Source organism: Ascaphus truei, chromosome 2 (assembly GCF_040206685.1).
Source record: "Ascaphus truei isolate aAscTru1 chromosome 2, aAscTru1.hap1, whole genome shotgun sequence".
Lineage (NCBI taxonomy): Eukaryota > Metazoa > Chordata > Amphibia > Anura > Ascaphidae > Ascaphus > Ascaphus truei.
The window spans coordinates 13,468,447-13,491,731 of NC_134484.1; the positions used below are offsets into that span (position 1 = coordinate 13,468,447).

Genomic DNA, 23,285 nt, shown 5'->3' on the forward strand with positions numbered 1-23,285 from the left:
TTTCACTTTAAATAGCATCCATAATATAGTGGCATTCTCCTTCTTGTTAGTTTGTCAGTGGATTCTTACATGGGGATTCTAGATAGAACAGGCTTTATCTCCTCCTGATCTAGAAACAACTCACATGGGTTTTGTAAGGCTGCGATTATAGTGGCAGAGAGAGTGATGCGCATGCGTGGCGGGAACAACAAACTTCTTCGCTATGAGGCGCCCACAGAGCGCGCGATCGCTCGAGCGATGAAGTGCGACCGCGTGCGAGATTCTCCAGAAGACAAACCATTTACGCAAAAGGTCGAGTCACGTGACCGCCACGCCTACCCGTCGCCTCGGATCTCAGTTCATGTTTCGTGCGAGCGCCATCATGCGCTCCGCGGCCTAAGGATACCACAGTCACACACCTCAGTACCTGTGTATATTATTCATGTTAACCACCGCAGAAGCCAGTGACATGTTATGTTATCTAGTAATGTTTTAACAACCTGCTAAGAATTCAAAAGTAAATAAAATGGGATATATTACAAATACTTTGCTATTGAAAGCTTGTTTGTAATATTTAGAAAACATGATGCAACTATGCCTGCCTATCTCTGGGTGAGGAAGCTATTCAATGAAAGGTTTCGTGATGACGTTAGTAAAGCCATTATTAGATTCAGAATTAGAATCCCCATTCATTTAAAATAAGAGTTATTTAAGTTAACAAAAAAAGCGCATATATACAGGAAGTTGGCTTATAGTTTGGATATACACTGCACCTTACAGATGTAAATTATACATACTGGTAACAGGTGGTGTTAAACACCTCCACTGATTGAATATAATAAAATATATTCTATAAAGGCAAAACAAAAAAGTAGGATTAAAACTGGAACTAACATTGGCGCTTGTACAGAACTGCAGGTAAATATATGGTAATACTGTCCCTGCTATTGTATACTGTACTGTAGCAAAAACCTCATGGAAGAGAACAGCCATACACTTCTGGGAGATGTCTCCATGTGATAGATACTCTATCTAGTGTACACCGTTACTAGTGAAATAATAATTACCAAGGCTCTCAGATATGAGAGAAATAATGCCAAATAAAACTTAATAACAACCCTGTGTGTGTGTGTGTATTATATACAATGTAAACTGCCAAGGTATCTGAAATATCAACTATGCAAAGTCTCCATAGGTCTAGTGACACAGCCTGACCAGATGTAACCTGATCCAATCCTCCTATGCCTCGCTATGTGTTGGATATAGCTGTAAACAGACTACTGTAAAGAGAAAGCATGGGGATGAAGTGTCACAGACTGTGGGAGTACTGCAGCATACAGTAGCTCAAACAAATACTGCGGTAAGTATATCGTGAGCCATAGCTGCTTGTGGATCCTCGTGGGTCCACAATATACAGGTGCGCCGACGAGTATTATAAAACTTGCCTTAAACTTGCCTTGGAAAATCTGGGGCAATCACCAACATGATCCAGGTACATGCTGGGTACATGCTGCAACATTTCAGTGACATTTCTGCAGAGACTATGCATGTTTATTCAAAAGACACACAATTTGATTATAACCCATTTAATTATGATCAGCTATACACCTGACAAACCATTATATAGGGTATAAATAGAGGCTCACCACACACCACCAACAGGAACCTGATGAAGCAAGAGATACTTTGCGAAATGCGTACAGGTGCGCCGACGAGTATTCTAACACTTGCCTTAAACTTGCCTTGGAAAATCTGGGGCTATCACCAACATGATCCAGGTACATGCTGGGTACATGCTGCAACATTTCAGTGACATTTCTGCAGAGACTAATGGCCCATCGGAATAACAGCGGGTTCCCTGGCAGTCCCATTCAGTCAGGGACCCCTGCTTTTAATCCGATGGGCCATTAGTCTGTCTATAGAAATGTCAATTAAATGTTGCAGCATGTACCCAGCATGTACCCAGCAGGTACCTGGGACTTGTTGGTGATTGTCCCAGATTTGTTTTAGAATACTCGTCGGCACTACAGTATAGTAGCAAGGTGCTACTACTGACTAAAGGCACTATAGTTCTGTCTCATATCCCACACACCGGAAGGAGGGGGGGGTGGGCGGAAGAGAAGAGGGAAAGGGGAGAAACAGATCTTGCATGTTGAATAAGCCGTGCAGTGTAACGCTCAGGACCCGGGAAAGTCTACTATAGTCCCTTTCTGCTAGTGGATGCCTCATGTTCGCTAAACCATTATTCAAGATATGCTAACGCACTGTTAAGAGAGTGACCATGACGTCACTAACACCCGACGCGCGTTTTGTTCGGTCATCATTAACAAACATAGTTAACAAAAAAAGCACCTTTAAGGATATAAGAAAAAATGTATCTGTCTCTTGTAAATGAACTGGGGAATTCCTCTGGCAATCACAGGCACGGTGTATACTGGGTAACTGGATAATCCAGTTTCATTTCTTCATCACAGAGGACGGATCTGTATTCCAAGGCTGTGTTTGCATATTGTAATAACTCTCAAAGAATGTATTTACCTCCCAGCTGAAAGATATGTTCCCCACCCCTTTATTTGTGCGGCGATGAGAGAATGAGTCAGTTTGATCAGTACCTGTGTGGAAATCTTACCTGTATGCTGACGGAAGTCCATCAGAATCCTCCCAGGAGACAGCTGACACTGTATGAGGGAATCAGGGCATTAATGCTCTCCTGCATCTAGCTGCTTCTGGACAATGGCTTGCAGCTGCATGCAGGTCAGGAGTCGTTATGCGATGCTATTCTGTCTGGCAATTGTTGGTAAGTTGTTTGGTTATACCTAACCTACAGAGGGTGTATTAGAGAGCAGGTACGCATGAATGTAGGCGGTGCTGGACAGAGACTTTATTGCGCCGTGGGCAGACACAAAATGTGTTGCCCCTACTCCCCACCACTGCACTGCGAGTCTCCTTGCAGTCGCCACCATCGCTGCAGGTCACCTCGCTGCCTCGTTAAAATGTTCTTAGGCTGAGTCCCCGCTGGCGCTGAGCGCGCTCATGCTTGGAGAGCGCTCAAGCATGAGCGCCGGGTGTCCTGCTTGTACGCGCGCGGGGGGGGGGGCATTGCGTGTAGTTCAGCGCGCGGGCAAGTATAGATTTTTTGTTTACCTAAGTGCCGATCGGGGGTGAGCGTGTGTGCCTGTGCATGAGCACCGCACGCACTCTGTGAGCGGGGACACATATCTATATATGTATATATGTAAGTAACCGCCACAAGCGCTGCCCGCTCAGCACTAGCGGGGACTCAGCCTTAGTCTCCCCAGTCGCAGGGCACTTCCCACGGTGGTGGTAGCCGCCACCATTTGTGTGCAAGCGAGCGTGCGCACACACAGGACACTCCGCTTGGCCCCCAGCAGCAAGGACATGTATTTAACATTTCCCGCACACCGCAGGACTGTTCTGGCTGCTGGCGGCCAAGCTGAGTGTCCTGTGTTTGTGTGGGCGTTCATGTCATGCTCTCCCCCAAACGTGAGGCTCCTCACCCAGTAGTAGCGTTGGCGCGTTGCGCAGGACTGATACTAGCCCAGCCCGCTCTCATAAGTGGACGCTCCACCCCCGCCATGTAGTGGTGTCGGCATGTCACAACTACACTACTACACAACGTGGCGCCTCCCGACGGTATGAGAGTGCGCTGGCCTTTGTTGTTTTTGTGCCCCTTCTGGTTGGCACCCCGGGCGGGTCCCTCGCCAGCGGCCCCTTAATCCGGCACTGTATCTAGAACGTGTAATTTCTGTGGTTGTTCAGAAGAGTTTGAGATCAGGGCATGTCGAACCCGATAGATATCCTAAGTGGAAACAAAATTGCTGTGCCAATTTTTTCTCTACTATTTTCTATCATGTCTCTTCCTTCTTTCATCTCTATGGCTGCTGCAGGTGTGTCTGTCTGTTGGGGGCAAGTTTACAAAACTTAGATTATTGATTTACTGCATGGATGTCGTATAGTAAAGCGACTGTGATGAAACTGATGTGGGTTTCACGATAAAGCACACATTAAACATATTAAGACGGGTTGTAATGTTTTAACGAAAAAAGCGCATTGTTAAGTAAATCGTAGACATGTACACAACTATATATATAAAAAAAAGAAGTGATCCTAATTTCACCAAATTGTAAGCCTTAGAAAGCCCTAAACCATAGAGAAACATTATCCAAAAATAACATAAATGAAACTTGAAACATGCAAGATTTTAATTGTCTGTCACTTCAGTGAAATAAAATATTCTCGTTTATTAAATGATTACACTTGTTTTTTTTAATATTTGATACTGTACCACAGTGGGGATCAACTCCGGTCCTCAAGTCCCCACAGCAGTTCAGTTTCAAGGATATCCTAGCATAAGCACTCAGTCAAAGACTGAGCCGCTGATTGAGCCACCTATGCTGAAGCAGGGATATCCTTAAAATCTGTCCTGTTGGGGGGTATTGAGGATTGGAGTTGAGCACCACTGCTGTACCAGACTAAACACAGATTGTGCACACAAACTAAGGGGGTTGGTCCTTACGTTGTGATAGTGAGCCCGGAGTCTCCCATGGAAGGGGCAGGAGATGTAACTCAGTACTGGCAATATCACTGTGATTAAGGCAGGGGAACCTGGTTTGGAACCTGGTGTGGTTTCTCATCTCTTCTGCGTGTGTCTCTATTTCCTGCTCCTTTTTGCGATTTCTTGCATGCACAGTACTGTACTAATTTCTGGGCCCCTTTTCTCTTCTATTATATTGAACCCTACAGTCTCTCAGATAAAAAAAAAAGAAATTGCATGTCTTACCATATCCATGATTTCATGTTCCTTCAGCCATCGTGTCCACATGTGCACAGTATATTACCGCAGAAACTACCACGACCAACAACAGCCTAATACCAATCTCAACTATTAATGCAGATACCAGCAGCAGTGTGAAACCAACCACGCTAGGTGCACCAGAAATCTTAGTTGCTATGACCATTATTAATACAGATACTGTGGGATCCAGCACACACCTTACATCAGGCTCCCAGAATATTACTGAGGCTACAGTCAGCTCCGTTCCATCAGCCTTATCAGAATCCAGCACCACTTCATCATTAAATGTATCAACTGAAAATAAAACCGGCCTGGAATCTACTGTTTCAACAGGAACAACCACCCTAACACCTTCTACAAGAACTGAAGCCAGCACGAGTGGGGCGCACACTGCGGTAACTCCGACAACCATCAGCATGATACCTGGTATACCAACGGAGGCCAGTACCAGTCTGATAACTAATACTACAACTGAGTCCAGTACCAGTCTGACACCTAATACTACAAATGGGGCCAGTACCAGTCTGACATCAAATACTAGAACTGAGGCCAGTACCAGTCTGACACCCAATACTATAACTGAGGCCAGAACCAGACTGATAACTAATACTACAACTGAGACCAGTACCAGTCTGACACCTAATACTACAACTAGGGCCAGTACCAGTCTGACACCTAATATTACAACTGGGGCCAGTACCAGTCGGACATCAAGTACTACAACTGAGGCCAGTACCAGTCTGACACCCAATACTACAACTGAGGCCAGTACCAGACTGATAACTAATACTACAACTGAGACCAGTACCAGTCTGACACCTAATATTACAACTTGGGCCAGGACCAGTCTGACACCTAATATTACAACTGAGGCCAGTACCAGTCTGATAACTAATAATACAACTGAGGCCGGTACCAGTCTGATAACTAATACAACAACAGAGCCCAGTACCAGTCTGATACCTAATACTACAATTGAGGCCAGTACCAGTCTGACACCTAATATTACAACTGAGGCCAGTACCAGTCTGACACCTAATACTACAACTGAGACCAGTAGCACGCCTTCCTCTGCCGTTCCAGTGACAAACACAACCGTTGGTGAGTCATATTCTATGTAAAAATATTTCTAAAGCACTTACCATTAAGAGCTTTGCAGAAGAAAATTTTATGTGTAATAAAACAGAATAATATAGAGGAGAGCAGATAAAGCACTGTCGCGGGCAGTATTGTCAACCGTAGCTGAGTTAGGCACATTCACGCCTCATGATACTGTGCAATGAGGAGTGATGTGCAAACCACCATGGGACATGAATTGGCCAAGCTTAGCAGTGCTCCATGCTCTGCAGTGCTCCATGCTCGGCAGTGCTCCGTGCTCTGTAGTGCTCCGACTGCTCTCCTGCGCCTCCCCTCCCACAAGCCCGCCTATACAAAATGTCGTGGTTTAGACTGCAAGGCCTCTGGTAGCCTCACATAATCACTCCCTCTTTTCTAGGCTAATACAGTACCTTGCCATATGCAAACACAAATCCTGCGGGTTCTCTTCTCACTTTAATACATTGAAGTGATTACACAAGCTCCCAGGCCCTTATCTCCTGTGGTAGTTGAGAGTATAAAACCATTAAGTAGAGATGGACGAACCGGTCCAAATCCGTTGCCCAGAATTTCCCAAGTTTGTCATTAAAAATCCGTTCCGCGGTGTAAAATCCGCCGACGGATTGTTACAGTTTCAATCCCGTGCTGGTTACTCCAAAAACCGCTACAGGATACAATCCGCTGGTTGATGGTAACAATACAAATCGGCGAATTCCGCAATCCGCTGTCGGATTTTAAGAATCGACTCCGCGGATTGGATGCTTAAAATCCGCCAGTGGATTGCATTGTCAAGAATAACGAAAAATCCACAAAAGTCGAATTGTCCTTTTTGAAATTGGTATGTGGAAATTTGCAGACCATCGGAACCGGTCAATTAACTGCGGATTCAAATCTTCCCCAACGATGTGCTCGTTAAATCTAGTCTAATGCCCTGGCATGATACCTGTACTGTATGTCTTGAGCGCTGGTAAACCAGGGAACATTATGAAGTACAAGGAACCTCATCCTATATTAGCCCAATTTCTAGGGGGAGATCGTGATCACACGGTAGCGATCCTGGAAGACCACAATGCACCCGTCTTCCGGCAGCGACAGTGTGAACCATGATTTCAACCAGATTCCTCCTTTAATGTCTTTATTAAGACAGATAGAGGAATGGGCAGTATTACTGAATGAACTATGCAACCTATTTGGATGTAGGGAAACAGAAGGCAAAGCCTGTTGTAGTGGCGGAGGCTCAGGCCTTCTGGTAGCCAAACGGGTAACAGCAGTACTGGTAGTTCCTTCAGTGACGGGGAAAGGGGGCTACATTGGATTCTAGGATCTATGTCTCACTTTGCACCTGAACCTGAATCCAATGTATGGGACTTAATGCTTTGGCTGCATGCAACACATTACACCTCTAAGATTTAATTACAGTCATCCACTGGAAAACATTTTAAAGCAGAGTATACTGTAAACATTATTTATTGTTATTATAGTATTTGTAATAATTCTTGTTCCCTTTTTAGAGAAATATTATTTATTGTTTTTTTTTTTCTTCTTAAAAGCATATTGAATTTCTGATCAGTGGAAGAGTGAGTCTCCCTATATATATATATATATATATATATATATATATATATAGCCACTTTGGGGAGCTTAATTTGTGGTACAGGAAATCCCTTGACCTTGTAACCTTTGAGTTGTCATCCCTCCCCTTGCCATACTCCCCCCTACTGTACGACCCACATTCTTTCACACCATGCAATAACCACTGAGCTGGAGGTAAATCTGCCACAGATTTAATTAAACCATAAATATATTGAACATTTTGCAAACCAACGTTACCCTGCCAGAGTCTCCAAACTGTCACTCAGCCACCGGTGCATGACTCAAACCAGCCGAGTATGGCATGACACAAACCAGCCGAGTATCGCCAAGCACAGATGAACCAAACCCAGCTGAGTACGGCTCCCTCTGCCCAATTACCCACAGTATCACAGGCCCCATATTGTAAATCCACCCACTCAGACACGGTTTTATCCCACACCATGTACCACCATTGCCACTGCACTGACAAACACAATAAACCTTTTAAAAAATATTATACATTAACCCCACTTCGTTCCTTCTCTCTCTTTTTATTTGAAACCACTAATGTTCAAAAGGAGGGTGGGAGATTTTCAACCAGCGTGGGACTGCGTGACTGAGCTCCCAGGCCTCCCCCTCCACCCTATATGTAGGGCCACCAACAGGTTTCCTGGTGTCAAGGACTAGAGCTTTGCCCAGAACCCCCCCTTGTCAGAGCCATGCCCCGCCTCCCATATCGGTGGCCTTGCAAGCCCTCCCCTTTTACACCTGTATTTCTCTCCCCCCCTCTCTCTCATTCTTACCCACTCTTCCTCACTCACTCTGTCCCTCATTCTCTTACACACTCTCTCTTCTCTCTCCCACCTCCGCTATCACTCAATTACCCCCTCTCACTCAATCCCCTCTTCCCTCACACTCATTTTCCCCTCCTCCCTGTCCACACACACAATTACAATTTCCAGTCTCACACAGCCCTCACAAACTAACCCGCCCCACAATACCCTCACAATACCCCTTCCCAATACAAAACTTCCCCCCAAACACAGACACCACTACACCTCCCGATACAAGCACCCCCCAGATAAAATTACCACTACTCCCCCCAGATAGAAATACCACCACCGTACCCCCAAATACAATTCCCACCTTCAAAAATACAATTCACCCCCCCACAAATATACTTACAGTACCACCAACTCGCCCCCCTCCCACAAGTACACGTACCAACGCCGGGCTTATCTCTCTTTCCAACTGGTGCACCCAGAAGGAGAGAGAGAGAGACAGAGAGAGGGTCAGAGAGATACAGAGAGAGACAGAGAGAGGGTCAGAGAGATACAGAGAGAGAGACAGAGAGAGGGTCAGAGAGATACAGAGAGAGAGACAGAGAGAGGGTCAGAGAGATACAGAGAGAGAGACAGAGAGAGGGTCAGAGAGATACAGAGAGAGACAGAGAGAGAGAGAGACAGAGAGAGAGAGACAGAGACAGAGAGAGAGACAGAGAGAGAGACAGAGAGAGAGAGACAGAGAGAGGGTCAGAGAGACACAGAGAGAGACAGAGAGAGACAGAGACAGAGAGAGAGACAGAGAGAGAGATACATAGAGAGAGAGAGAGAGAGAGAGAGAGAGAGAGAGAGAGAGAGAGAGAGAGAGAGAGAGAGAGAGAGAGACAGAGAGAGACATAGAGAGGGAGAGACAGAGACAGAGAGAGAGACAGAGAGATACAAAGAGAGACAGAGAGAGAGACAAAGAGAGACATAGAGAGAGAGACAGAGAGAGAGAGAGAGAGAGAGAGAGAGACAGAGAGAAAGACAGAGACAGAGACATAGAGAGAGAGAGAGAGACAGAGAGAGAGACAGAGAGAGACAGAGACAGAGAGAGAGAGACAGAGACACAGAGAGAGAGACACAGAGGGAGAGACAGAGAGAGAGAGAGACAGAGAGATATGCGTTAATTATACTGCTAGATAGTTCAGAAGATGTTTTCATTAGATTTTAATAACATTGTGTTTTTTTTTGTACAAATTGCCTTTTTTCAATGTTTCAGAACAAACTAGTGGCCCATCAAGGTTACACAGTTACATACTGTAGTAGATACTGTATATGGCCACACGTTTCAGTTGCCTGGTGAATTAACTCGGGCACCTATACTCCAGACTGTATATATATATATATATATATATATATATATGTATGTATATATATTATAGTGAAATGTCATTTTTTCCCTTCTTTTTCAGTGATGAATTTTAAGATACAGAGCTCTGTTCCTAAGGACACAAACTTTGCACTTACAATGGAAGCAATTCTGCGACAGGTAATTTGTTGGGTTAGACCAGGGGAGGGCAAACTTTGGCGAGCTGCGTCCCCCTGCCTGCTCCCCCTCGCTCTCACGCCCCCTACCTGGTTTGGTGGCGTCAAATGACCCCACGGGGTCACGTGACGTCACGTGACCCCATTGCCATGGAGATGGACGTGTGACATCACTCCGCAGGACACCGCAGGATAATTTGACGCCGCGTTACAGCAACGCGTCTGAACCATGGTAAGTGAGTTGTAGGGGCCTCACGCAATCCCCTGGCATTTAATTTAAATGCCTTGGGGAAGAACGCTGGGCCTCTGCAACCACCTGCGCCTCCTCAAAAAATCCCGCGCCCCCAGTTTGTGCACCGCTGGGTTAGATTGTGAAGCATAAACCAATCTAGATGAGTACAGCACGTATTTAGGGCCATGTTTGCTCAGCATGACTACATTGTACAGAAACTTATATCCCGTGTTCTAAACCAACAGCGCAATGCTGACACCATGCGGTTACTGTGTTTATTACATCTGTGAATGGTTTAAAGTTAACATGTATGTACTATATGTCTTTATTTATATACTGTATAGACCTGTGGGGCAGTCAGTGAGAAGGGTGTAAGATGGGAGAAGGCTTTAGATACAAAAGGGGTAAAGAGAAGGCTTCCTTGAGCAGAACACAAGAGTCAGGATGGTGCATAGAGAGAAATTAGGGCAGGATGTAAGGAGGAGCAGAAGAGTGTAAAGCTTTAAAAGTGAGGAGGAGAATTGAGTGTGAGATGCGGGAATTGATAGGAAGCCAGGAGAGGGATTTCAGGAGGGGAGACGCAGAGACAGATTTAGGAAAGAGTAGAGTGATTCTGGCAGCAGTGTTTAGGATAGATTGTAGGGGAGACAGGTGAGAGGCTGGAAGGCCGGACAGCAGGAGGTTATAATAGTTGAGACAGGAGAGAATGAGGGCCTGAGTCAGAGTTTTTGCAGTCGAGCAACAGAGGAAAGGGCGTATCTTGGCAATTTTGTGGGTAATATGCACTGACACTTATACTGTAGGTCCCAGGTAGAGATAGGCGAATCCGACCAAATCGATTTCCTGAAGTTTCGCTGATTTTCCTCCCTAAATCTGTTTTGCTTTGTAAAATCCGCAAATTGGTCGGTTTTAATTAGTGCGGATTCATAAAAATAAAAACAAACCCGTTGACGGATTGCTCAATCTGCGGATTGTATTTGCAAAGGTGATTAAAAATCCGCAAAAACGCAAATTGCCCTTTTTTTTAAGACTGATCCGTGGAAATCCACGAACCAAAGGAACTGACACGATCCGCTGCGGATCCAAATCTCCAGGTCTCCTGGAAGTGGTATGTCAGCACAGTAATGTGGATCCACTTGTTCTGAAACAGACATGGTTTGGAGCAGCAACTAAAATACAAAAACATTGTTTTCAAGGGCATTACAGTATCGTAATAATTTCCACGATAAATAAACAAACAAGATCCAACTGGATCCTATTATCATCAAGACTATCAAATATGATTCTGTTATCTGGGAAAATGTGCAGAAATTACATAGTTTTTGCTTCATCATCCTTTTTCAATGGACGGTAACTTCCTATGAGTTTAACCAGTACTGAACAGATATGCAATAGGAGTTTTAATCCAAGCAGAAATAGGTCATTCGACTATATCATTATTACTAAATTATGTCTATATTAATGGTTGCTTCATAATTATAAAGTATAATATGTTTAATAAATTTAGGCAAATAATCGGCAGAATGCTCAGTAACAATACACAAGACACACAGGCATATATATTAAAATGAGAGTCTAAAGAACTGTACAAATATACTTTGGGAACGACTAACCCGACTGCTGCTTTAGTCTCCCGAATGACCCGTTTGCACATTAGCAGTGGCACCTCCAAAGGTTATTAGCGCAGAGGTCAGGCTCAGAAATGGGGGATAACGTCGGGCATGTTTGCAAAACGCGCCCATTTTTAATATTTGCTACTTGCGAAATGGTAAACATTTGCTAATATTCACCTGGAACGCAGCGAGAGAGATATAAACATACAGATTTAGTAGTGGTTGCTGCTCCCGTTGGCGCCTTGCTGCGAGACACGCCTGTACCATACTCCTGTACCTCGCGCCTGGATTCAAGGGATGGCCAATCTAGTTCTTTGAGCATTTGGCAGTGATGTGTGTTGTAGATACATTGTAGGACAAAGCGGTGTATTGAGTTGCAGAGGTTGTCTTGTTTGCGAAGGTGAGTTTGGGATGCTGTACCATATGCTATGACCTAGAGTCTACGGATAATTGGCATTAGCATCTGTTGTGCGGTGCGCTTCCAGACTAGCGGGCTTAGGCCAGGTCCCCGCTGCTACTGCAGTGCCAGCTGTGGCAGACGCTGCAGGGACAAGAGCTCTCCCCTCAATCGGGCCGGGCCCGCTGCAAGGGGGGAAGGGGGGGCGCTGCAAGGGGGGGGGGTGCTGCAAGGGGGGGGCGCTGCGCTGAGAGTTTCTCCTGCTCTCAATAGAATTGAGAGCAGGGCTCGCGACGGAGTGCTAGGCCATGCCCCCCGGCAGTTCAGCCAATGAGGGCGAACCTGCCGGGTGACGTCACTCCCCCGTCACACCCCCCTGTCTTTCCCCCTGCAGCTCACTGCAGACTGGGGAATCGGCTGCACGCACCGCCAGCCTTGCTGGCGCCGTGCAGCGGAGGCACAGGGGCCGTAGCCTTAGGGAGGATTTTGTTGCTATAAAGTATTCCGAGTTTAGGAGATATCATACTCATACCAAATGTGTGCATTAATGTTTCTTGAATGATTTTGTTCCCTAGACATGTTCCAGTATTTTTTGGCAACTTCGTGCTGATGTTATAATGACCTATGGACTGAACAGAACATCGATAAACTGTGCTGCATTCATGGAAAGTATCTCAAGACTGGAAGATGGAATGTTTTAGCCACTATATTTGGCCTGAAGAACATTGGATGTTTCTCAAGCTTTGTTTGACATTTATTCGACTCACAGGAAAGTTTATCACAGATGTTGCACTGGAACTATCTAGATTTCTGAATAACACATTTCTAGTGTTTAACTTCCTGATTACACTTTGCATATAAAACTTTGCATATTATCTTCCTGTACTATCTGTATTATAATTCAGTAACGTGTGCGTACACTTGTCACAGGAGACCGGGCAGTTTTCACCTTTTTAACCGGGATCATTCACTCAGCAAAACTAGGTAATGAAATAAATTGAAGTTTTTTTTCGCACAAATTCGCTTGCACACAATGGAACACCAAATACAGACGAAAAGACACACTTACTGGGGGTCTGGGGTCGAAAACTAGATGCACTCTAAATAAGAGTTTTACCCTGACCGGAACTTATCCCGTAATCTCCTGGTTCCCAAATCGGCGTGAAGTTCCACACGCCACCGCTCCCTTCTCTTCTGAGAACTTGGACTTTTCTTGACCGCGAGCTAGTACCAATCCTCTGGAACTAAAATCGGCATGAAATCCCAGCCGCGACCGCTATGTTCGATTTTGAGAACATGGTCGCAAATGTCGGGACTTAGAATCTGGCGGGCAGGCTTCCTGGCTGGAAATCGAAGCCGGGTGCTCTGCTATTCGCGCTCTTACTGCTGGGAATCTCCAATCTGATTGGCTCATACACTCTTTATAGTATTCTGAGTTTCATTCATGAAACTCAGCAACCAATCATTGCGTGGGAATTTTCTCAGCAGCCAATCAGAGTGTAGCCTGTATGAAAAGCCGGGTCAGCGGGAAATCTGAAACTGCCAAGGGACATGTGCAAGTTTGCCACCTCCGTCCATGGCTATCTCAATGCCACCCACTGGGTCAGGCTCAACTAGGTCTGGCAGAGCAATTGGCAGCCCGGACGACTGCCATTGTTCTCCGGACATGGGTACTTGAGCCTTTCCCTGCCATCCGAGTGCTTTTCACACCTCGTGCATCCTCTGGCAATTTTGAACTCCGATGTCCAGCAGACTTACTGACACCTATGGGTTAGCCCTGGCAGTCTGCCTGGACATCGTTCCGAAAGTCCCAGTTACTATGTAACTATGTAACAATGTATTAATAAAATATACTTTAATACATCCCTAAGTCTCTGGGTATGAGGAATAGAATAGAAGGATGTACTTTCTATCAGCCTTACTCCCCTTACACTAGCTTTTGGACTTAGCCTGGACTCTGAGAGTCCCCTCACAACCTTATCTATGGTTGGAGCACCCAGAAACCCAATTCAGGTTCTGGGCTACCTGGGCACTAACTGAGATACCCACCCCCCCCCCATTAACCTAGGGACCCCCTCAGCTAACAGGGACACTTATCATTCCTGTGCCCCATTCACTTTTCTGGGCTATGCTGAAGCAGGGAACCCTAGCGGTGAGTCGCACAAGCGTTTTCAAGGAGAGATATTGCCGAGACAATGTTCCTACATGTATTTCAGAATCAGGCATGATTCCTGGGTAAATTTTTAGGCGAACCGAGAACTTTGGACCCCAACTGCCTAGGCACATTCTAACAACAATTCCTCCACAAAATCCCCCTTGAAGCTCACACACTAGCAATCCCTGCTCACTGGCACGCCCGGAAAGGCAAAAACACGAAAAATACTCATTACATGTGATGCATTGAAAGATACAATGTTACTGGGCCCAAGAGCTAACTCTCTTATTTACGGATCAGGGGTAACCAAAAACGGGCTTAACCTTTATTTGAGAGCCTGGTTACCCCGTACCGTCACAACATAGTAGCACTATGTCAGTGGTTTTCAACCGGAGTTCTGTGGCCGCCAGGTGGGGAGAGCTGTCCCAGGCCTGGCGGCGCAACGGCACCCCCACACGGCAAGCAGTAAGCTGGCATCAGCAATAGCAGCCCCCGGTCAATGCTATACTTCATCTCCCTGTTTGTTCCTCTCGAAGCTGCTGACAGGAGGGAGAGAGAGGAATTTGAGAGGGCAGGCGCTCGCAGAGGGGAGGAGTAGGGCGGTGGGTGTGTGTTTTTTGTGTGTGTAAGGCTGTGGCCACGCTGCCGCTGGGTGCGCTCATGCTTGAGAACGGTGACGTCACCAACTCCCCAAGCATGAGCGCTCGGCTGTCCTGCAGAATTTTGCAAGCGCTGGAAGGGGGTGTGTGGGTGGATCGGGGCTATTTATGTGTGTAGTGTGTGTGCTGTGTGCTGTGTGAATTGGCTGGTGCTGAGCGCACTTCAAAATCAATTTTATCTGTCTCCCCAAGCGTCGACAAGCATACGCCGTGCAGATTGACATTCACTGAAGTAAACATGCCAAGCGCGCTCAGCAGCAGCGTGAATGCAGCCTAAGTGGGAGAGTGTGTGTGTGTATATAAGTGGGAGTGTGTGTGTGTGTGTCTGTGTAAGAGGGAGAGTGTGTGTGTGAGAGGGTGTGTGTAAGTGGGAGAGAGTGTGTGTATGTATATAGGAGATAGCGTGTGTGTCTGTGTAAGTGGGAGCGTGTGTGTATAAGTGGGAGAGGGTGTGTGTAAGTGGGAGAGTGTGTGTGTGTGTATGTGGGAGAGTGTGTGTGTGTAAGTGGGAGAGGGTGTGTATAAGTGGGAGAGTGTGTATGTGTGTATAAGCGGGAGAGTGTGTTTATAATGTGTGTGGGAGTGTGTGTGGGGGAGAGTGTGTATGTATGTGGGATAGTGTGTGTGTTTTAGTGAGGGAGAGTGTGTGTGTGTATAGGTGGGAGAGTGTGTGTATAAGTGGGAGAGGGTGTGTTTAAGTGGGAGAGTGTGTGTATGTATATGGGAGATTGTGTGTGTGTGTGTGTGTGTGTGTGTGTGTGTGTGTGTGTGTGTGTATAAGTGGGAGAGGGTGTGTTTAAGTGGGAGAGGGTGTGTTTAAGTGGGAGAGTGTGTGTGTATGTATATGGGAGATTGTGTGTGTGTGTGTGTGTGTGTGTGTGTGTGTGTGTGTGTGTGTGTGTGTGTGTGTGTGTAAGTGGGAGAGTGTGTGTATAAGTGGGAGAGGGTGTGTGTATGTACAGTATATGGGAGATTGTGTGTGTCTGTGTAAGTGGGAGAGTGTGTGTATAAGTGGGAGAGGGTGTGTGTAAGTGGGAGTGTGTGTATGTATATGGGAGATTGTGTGTGTGTGTGTCTGTGTAAGTGGGAGAGTGTGAGTATAAGTGGGAGAGGGTGTGTGTAAGTGGGAGAGTGTGTGTGTAAGTGGGAGAGTGTGTGTGTGTAAGTGGGAGAGTGTGTGTATAAGTGGGAGAGTGTGTATGTGTGTATAAGCAGGAGAGTGTGTGTATTCTGTATGTGGGAGTGTGTGTGTGTGTGTGTGTGTGTGTGTGTGTGTGTAAGAGGGAGAGTGTGTGTGTGAGAGGGTGTGTGTAAGTGGGAGAGAGTGTGTGTATGTATATAGGAGATTGCGTGTGTGTCTGTGTAAGTGGGAGCGTGTGTGTATAAGTGGGAGAGGGTGTGTGTAAGTGGGAGAGTGTGTGTGTGTGTATGTGGGAGAGTGTGTGTGTGTAAGTGGGAGAGGGTGTGTATAAGTGGGAGAGTGTGTATGTGTGTATAAGCGGGAGAGTGTGTTTATAATGTATGTGGGAGTGTGTGTGGGGGAGAGTGTGTATGTATGTGGGATAGTGTGTGTGTTTTAGTGAGGGAGAGTGTGTGTGTGTATAGGTGGGAGAGTGTGTGTATAAGTGGGAGAGGGTGTGTTTAAGTGGGAGAGTGTGTGTATGTATATGGGAGATTGTGTGTGTGTGTGTGTGTGTGTGTGTGTGTGTGTGTGTGTGTGTATAAGTGGGAGAGGGTGTGTTTAAGTGGGAGAGGGTGTGTTTAAGTGGGAGAGTGTGTGTGTATGTATATGGGAGATTGTGTGTGTGTGTGTGTGTGTGTGTGTGTGTGTGTGTGTGTGTGTGTGTGTGTGTGTGTGTGTGTGTGTGTGTGTGTGTGTGTGTGTGTGTGTGTGTGTGTGTGTGTGTGTGTGTGTAAGTGGGAGAGTGTGTGTATAAGTGGGAGAGGGTGTGTGTATGTACAGTATATGGGAGATTGTGTGTGTCTGTGTAAGTGGGAGAGTGTGTGTATAAGTGGGAGAGGGTGTGTGTAAGTGGGAGTGTGTGTATGTATATGGGAGATTGTGTGTGTGTGTGTCTGTGTAAGTGGGAGAGTGTGAGTATAAGTGGGAGAGGGTGTGTGTAAGTGGGCGAGTGTGTGTGTAAGTGGGAGAGTGTGTGTGTGTGTAAGTGGGAGAGTGTGTGTATAAGTGGGAGAGTGTGTATGTGTGTATAAGCAGGAGAGTGTATGTATTCTGTATGTGGGAGTGTGTGTGTGTGTGTGTGTGTGTGTGTGTGTGTGTGTGTGTGTGTGTGTGTGTGTGTGTGTGTGTGTGTGTGTGTGTGTGTGTGTGTGTGTGTGTGTGTGTGTGTGTGTGTGTGTGGGAGAGTGTGTGTGGGAGAGTGTGTGTGTATGTATGTGGGATAGTGTGTGTGTTTAAGTGGGGGAGAGTGTGTGTGTGTGTGTATAGGTGGGAGAGTGTGTGTGTCAGTGTGTAAGTGGGGGAGTGTGTGTGTGTAAGTGGGAGAGTGTGCTTGTGTGTGTAAGTGGGAGAGAGTGTGTTTGTGTGTGTAAGTGGGAGAGAGTGTGTGTGTGTGTCTGTTAGTGGGAGAGTATGTGTGCACGTGTGTGTAAGTGGGAGAGTGTGTGCGCACACGCAAGGGGGAGAGGGAGCGTAAGGGGGAGATAGACAGGGTGGAGGGGGGGAGAGAGATGGGGTCAATGGGAGGGGGAGACATAGATGGGGGCGACGGGAGCGGAGGGGAGAGAGACGGGTCGACGGGCGGGGGGAGAGAGATGGGGGCGACAGGAGTGGAGAGAGACGGGGTGACGGGAGGGGGGGAGAGACAGGGGCGACAGGAGGGGGGAAGAGAGACTGGGCCAACAGGGGAGAGAGATGGGGGCTATGGGGCGAGGTTTGGGGTTCCCCAGAATTTCAAAATCGAATTCTGGGGTTCCCTAACCAAAAAAAGGTTTAAAACCACTGCACTATATAAATAATTTATACATACAAATATGAATAACTTTCCTATTTGCTACATTAAAACACAGTATGTCACAGACGGCAAACGATCCATCTGGGAGCTACAAGGAATCATTTGGAGTCCACAAATCCTAACGAATCCTGCGGTGTCAGAAGCTTATGCATTTTTGTCTGATTGATATGTTGATATGTTGGCCCTTTAATCCCAAATATGCAAAACATAAGAGAAACAACTGGAACATATATAATACAACAAATGAATGACCATAAAAATAAATTATGATAATATTAGGAAATATTCCTAATATATTATAATAAAAGCAATAAAAATTTACAAGATAGAATTTAAGCATAATACTTTTCATTTCATTTATATTTAGCAGAGCTTTGTTGTGCAAGTTTCTGAGTGCACGGCAGGGTGACGTCATTATATACACAGTCATTCTCCACTAGGGCTCCGTGGAGCAGTCCCAGGGGTTCCGCCTGGCCGGCCGCACTCACTGCTGCCTCCCGCTCTTCTCCCTCCGCTCTCCTCCCTCCGCTCTTCCCCCTCCGCTCTTCCCCCTCCGCTCTTTCCCTCTGCTCTCCGCCCCCCGCTCTCCCTTCTGCTCTCCACCACTACTCTCCCCCCTCCGCTCTCCTCCTCCCTCCCCTCTCCTACAGTAGGAGTACACGTGCAGTCCTCGCTGACAGAAGCTTCCTGCTGCCTGAGGTATGGGATGGCAGAGGGAAATGGCCTGTGAGCTACGGGGGGAAGAGAGGGGGGAGAGAGGGTGATCCGTGGTGTCGGCGGAGAGGAGGAGAGCTGCTGCTTCTGAACTTTGCATGTGAGCTACGGGGGAGGAGGCGGGAGAGGCTGCTTCTGCTTGCATGAGTGTGTGTGACAGTGTGTGTGTGTGTGTGTGACAGTGTATGTGTGTGTGTGTGTTTGTGAGTGTGTGTAGCAGTGTCTGAGTGACAGTGTGTGTGTCTGAGTGACAGTGTGTGTGTGAGAGAGTGTGTGTGTATGAGAGAGAGAGTGTGTGTGTGAGTGTGTGTGTGAGAGAGAGAAAATGTGTTAGAGAGAGAGAGAGAGAGAGAGAGTGTATGTGAAAGAGAGAAAGAGTGTATGTGAGAGAGTGTTAGAGAGAGAGAGTGTGAGAGAGAGAGTGTGTGTGAAAGAGAGAGAGTGTATGTGAGAGAGAGTGTGGGGGAACGAAGCTGTGGAGGGGGGGGGGAACGGAGCTGTGAAAGGGCACCCTCTGTACCCTGGACGCGGCGGTCAGTGTAGTTCCAGTCAGCCCATAGACCAGAATAGCCATTGGACTCTGTTGCATTCATTATGTGAGTGGTTTTTATCTCTATATCGTTTGTTTTTAACGTGTCTATTAAATAGTTTTGTACCATAACTCTGATCATCCTGGATGTTTGTGGGACCTGCACTTCTCTACGAGTTTGGATAAAACTGCGGGGGAATACCCAGAGGGCACAGGCACCATGGAAAAGATACCTTCTGAGGCAGTGACTCAGACACGGCCGTGTGAGTCAATATATATATATTTACGCCTTATCACTGAACACTGCTACGTGTTATGATCACTACGACTGCATCATCAGCACTATAGCCGGAACACTCTGTTACGTGAACCACTTAGGGGACGCATTTGACAAAGATAAAGAAACCTTGATGGGCACAGGCTTACACAGGGCCATGTAAGTCTACAGTTCATAGCTTATATTTCATTCCAGATCTACTGCACATCTTCCCCCTTCACCCACGTATATGTATTTGCATGTGTCTACACAATCTGCACTGTGTGGTTATAACATTGTTCTGTACTGACACTCATTTTTTCTGTTTTTTTCTGTGTTTTCTCTTTCATTTTATGTATTGCGCTCCCCCAATCTGTTACACCATATATCTAAGGATCCTGGGAGATTCTCTACCGGGTTGAGCTGCTACATCTGGCCAGTATTTCATTTTATTTGTATATGATCTCGGCCTTCTTGCGATTATTTGCAGTTAGACTCTAATTATTTGGGAAGCGCCCCAGTCCTTACATCTGTTCCATTAGCCACTCGGGCTACCACAGCCGCACTCCCCCGAACCGGTGCCCCGACAATGTCCAGGTGGGCACCCGCTCCCTCCCCATGTCCTTCCTCCGCCACTGGGGATGGATTAACCTCCTGCACCCCGGGTTGAAGTGTTACCACTGCAACTGCAGCTGAAAGTAAGTCCTCCTCTGGTAAAGCCATGCGGGCTTCGTGAGCTTCCAAGTCCTCTTCCAGTAAAGTCTTTGACCCACCGTCTGTTGGTAGCCCATAGCTTTCACACCAGGCAACAATCTTTGCTCGGTCCCATGAACGGTACCGTCCTGATCGCTTGTCCATGTTCACCCGCCAGCACTAAGCTAAGGGGAAAAGAGAACCTGTGATTTCCTTGCCTTGTGAAGTGTGTAAGTTACCGCTTGTTTTCAGAAGTGGGATTTAGAAGAATTGTTGAGTCAAAATATTTGAAGCCGGCTTGCGTCTATTCAGTACAGAGCATCTTTGAATTTGCTGCTGTTGGTTTGGTGCTTGGAATCTGCCCTTCTCATTGGCTGCAAGGCTCCTTATGGGTTTCAGTGTCCCATTCACAAATCTCTACAGCCTATCAGAGTGTGAGAATTCCTCTGCCAGGCAATCACTGATTTGCCGGTATTGTAAAGCCAGACGGGTACCTTTTCTCATTATGCAAGGGGCATGTGCCAACCTGGCACCCCTGTCTCTTTGCATACTGAGCCTACCAGCTGTCCAGGCTCCACAGAGTCTGGGCTCTGGCAAATGGTGGCCGGATAGCCCTGTGTTAGCCCACGATGCGGGTACTGAAGCAGAACTGCAGTACCCTTGGCAACCCTGAGGCTTTCAAGTCAGGACTCCGCACAGACCCATACACTGGCGACACACTTTATTCGAGCTCGGCTAGTCCCACGAATTCGGGTATACCCGGGTGTATTGAGGTTTGTGACTGTTTTCTGCCCGAGTGCATTGAGGTATTTTCCAGGCAGGGATTGAAGCATTTTATTCCCGCTGGCTGCAATACTGCACAGTATATATATATATATACTGCATTACAATTCATGAATTTATGCCATCTGGTAGACACACGAAGCATTGCAGCCTATTAAATCCTAATCATTATCATTTAACAGATCAGCCGCCCGTCAGCCAGGCATAAACCCAGGCTGGGAAGGCAAACGCAACGGGGCTTGTCAGAGGTGAGGAGCGGCGCATTCCAGGTATCTGCCAGGTACATACTGGGTATTTGCTCGAATAAAGTGTGTCGGTGCAGTAGTCACCATGCTTGGTAGCCATCTGGTCTCTTGGAATCCATGACTTTGAAATCCCACAGTTCATTTACAGGTTATCAGTACATAGTTACATAGTAGATGAGGTTGAAAAAAGACTTCCGTGCATCAAGTTCAAACTATGCTAAATTTAGACAACAGATACTTTATCCTATATCTATACTTATTGATCCAGAGGAAGGCAAACAAAAAACCCCATTAAGGGGAAAAATTAATTCCTTCCTGACTCCAAGAATTGGCAATAGGATTAATCCCTGGATCAACATCCTTCCCATCTATACTTATTTGGTATATCCTTGTATACCTTTCCCATCTAAAAAGATGTTCAACCTTTTTTTGAACAAATCTATTGTATCTGCCACCACAGTCTCCATGGGTAATGAATTCCACATTTTAACTGCCCTTACTGTAAAGAAACCTTTCCTTTGTTGCTGGTGAAATTTCCTTTCCTCCAACCTTAAGGGATGGCCCAGAGTCCTTTGTACTGCCTGTGGGATGAATAGTTCTTTTGAAAGCTCCTTGTATTGTCTTTGAATATATTTGTATATAGTTATCATATCCCCTCTTAGACACCTCTTTTCTAATGTAATAAATCTAATTTAGCTAGCCTCTCCTCATAAGTTAGAATGTCAATCCCCTTTATTAATTTGGTGGCTCTTCTATGCACTCTCTCTAGTTCCATAATGTCTTTTCTTAGGATTGGTGCCCAAAATTGTACTCCATATTCAAGGTGTGGTCTTACTAATGCTTTGTAAAGGGGCATAATTATGTTTCCTTCCCTTCCATCCATTGCCCGTTTGATGCAAGATAAGATCTTGTTTGCCTTTGCAGCTACTGCATGACATTGGGCACTATTGCTAAGCCTGCTGTCTACAAGCACTCCTAAATCCTTCTCCATCAAGGATTCCCCCAATATATCTCCATTTAATTTGTAAGTCGCCTTTTTATACTTGTATCCCAAATGCATAACCTTACATTTATCTGTATTAAACCTCATCTGCCATTTACCTGCCCACGTTTCCAGTCTCTCCAAGTCCTTCTGAAGAGAAATTACATCCTGCTCTGATTCTATTACCTTACACAATTTAGTATCATCAGCAAAGATGGAGACTTTGCTCTCGATCCCAACCTCATGGTCATTAATAAACAAGTTAAAAAGCAGGTGTCCCAGTACTGATCCCTGAGGTACTCCACTGACGACTTTAGCCCAACCTGAAAAAGTTCCATTTATGACAACCCTCTGTTGTCTGTCCTTTAACCAGTTTTCAATCCAGGTGCATATATTATTACTGAGTCCAACTTTCTTTATTTTGTACACCAACCTCTTGTGTTAAACCGTATCAAAAGCCTTTGCAAAATCTAAGTAGACCACATCAACGGCATTACCCTGGTCTAGATTCCTACTTACCTCCTCAAAGAAACAAATAAGGTTAGTTTGGCAAGATCTATCCTTCATAAATCAATGCTGACTATTACTAATAATTTTATTTTCCATTAGGTATTCCTGAATATTATCCCGTATTAAACCTTCAAGTAGTTTCCCTACTATTGAAGTCAGGCTTACAGGTCTGTAATTTCCCGGTTGTGATCTAGCTCCCTTTTTAAATATAAGCACCACATCTGCTTTACGCCAATCTTGTGGTACTGAGCCTGTGGAAATGGAGTCCTTGAATATTAAATATAATGGTTTTGCTATTACTAAGCTTAACTCCTTGAGAACTCTTGGATGTATGCCATCGGGGCCAGGTGCCTTAATAACTTAAATTTTTTCAAGTCGCTTATGAACTTCTTCCTCAGTTAACCAATTGTTCATTAATATGGAGGTTGTGGCTTCCTCCTGTGGCGCTACTATTGAACTTGATTCTTCCCTGGTAAACACACAGGCAAAGAATTTGTTTAATAACTCAGCTTTTTCCTTATCTTCAATAATCTGCCTACCCATCTCACACTGAAAGGGTCCTATATTTTCTTTTCTCATTTTTTTGTTATTAAGGTACTTAAAGAATTTTTTAGGGTTGACCTTACTTTCTATTGCAATCCTTTTTTCATTATCCATTTTTGCTAATTTGATTGCCCTTTTGCAATTTTTGTTACATTCCTTATAATTCTGATACGATGTCTCTGTCCCTTCTGACTTAAATCTAAACGCCTTCCTCTTCTTGTCCATTTC

At 45.8% G+C, this 23,285-nt stretch overlaps 1 protein-coding gene across 1 annotated transcript; it reads left to right on the forward strand.

Moving 5' to 3' along the window:
* The first annotated feature begins 2,472 nt into the window (after positions 1-2,472).
* LOC142475811 (uncharacterized) lies at positions 2,473-12,888 on the forward strand. The gene is made up of 4 exons (XM_075581545.1): positions 2,473-2,776; positions 4,808-5,896; positions 9,699-9,775; positions 12,589-12,888. Exons 1-4 carry the CDS (start codon positions 2,713-2,715, stop codon positions 12,712-12,714), a joined length of 1,356 nt encoding a protein of 451 aa, XP_075437660.1. The 5' UTR covers positions 2,473-2,712; the 3' UTR covers positions 12,715-12,888.
* Positions 12,889-23,285: the final 10,397 nt, after the last annotated feature.

Excerpts from the sequence above, each read along its gene's own strand:
- LOC142475811 (XM_075581545.1), top strand. The coding sequence starts at position 2,713 with ATGGCTTGCAGCTGCATGCAGGTCAGGAGTCGTTATGCGATGCTATTC. Across the intron at positions 5,897-9,698 it reads AGTGACAAACACAACCGTTG|TGATGAATTTTAAGATACAG; the intron begins GTGAGTCATATT and ends CTTCTTTTTCAG. Across the intron at positions 9,776-12,588 it reads TGGAAGCAATTCTGCGACAG|ACATGTTCCAGTATTTTTTG; the intron begins GTAATTTGTTGG and ends TTTGTTCCCTAG.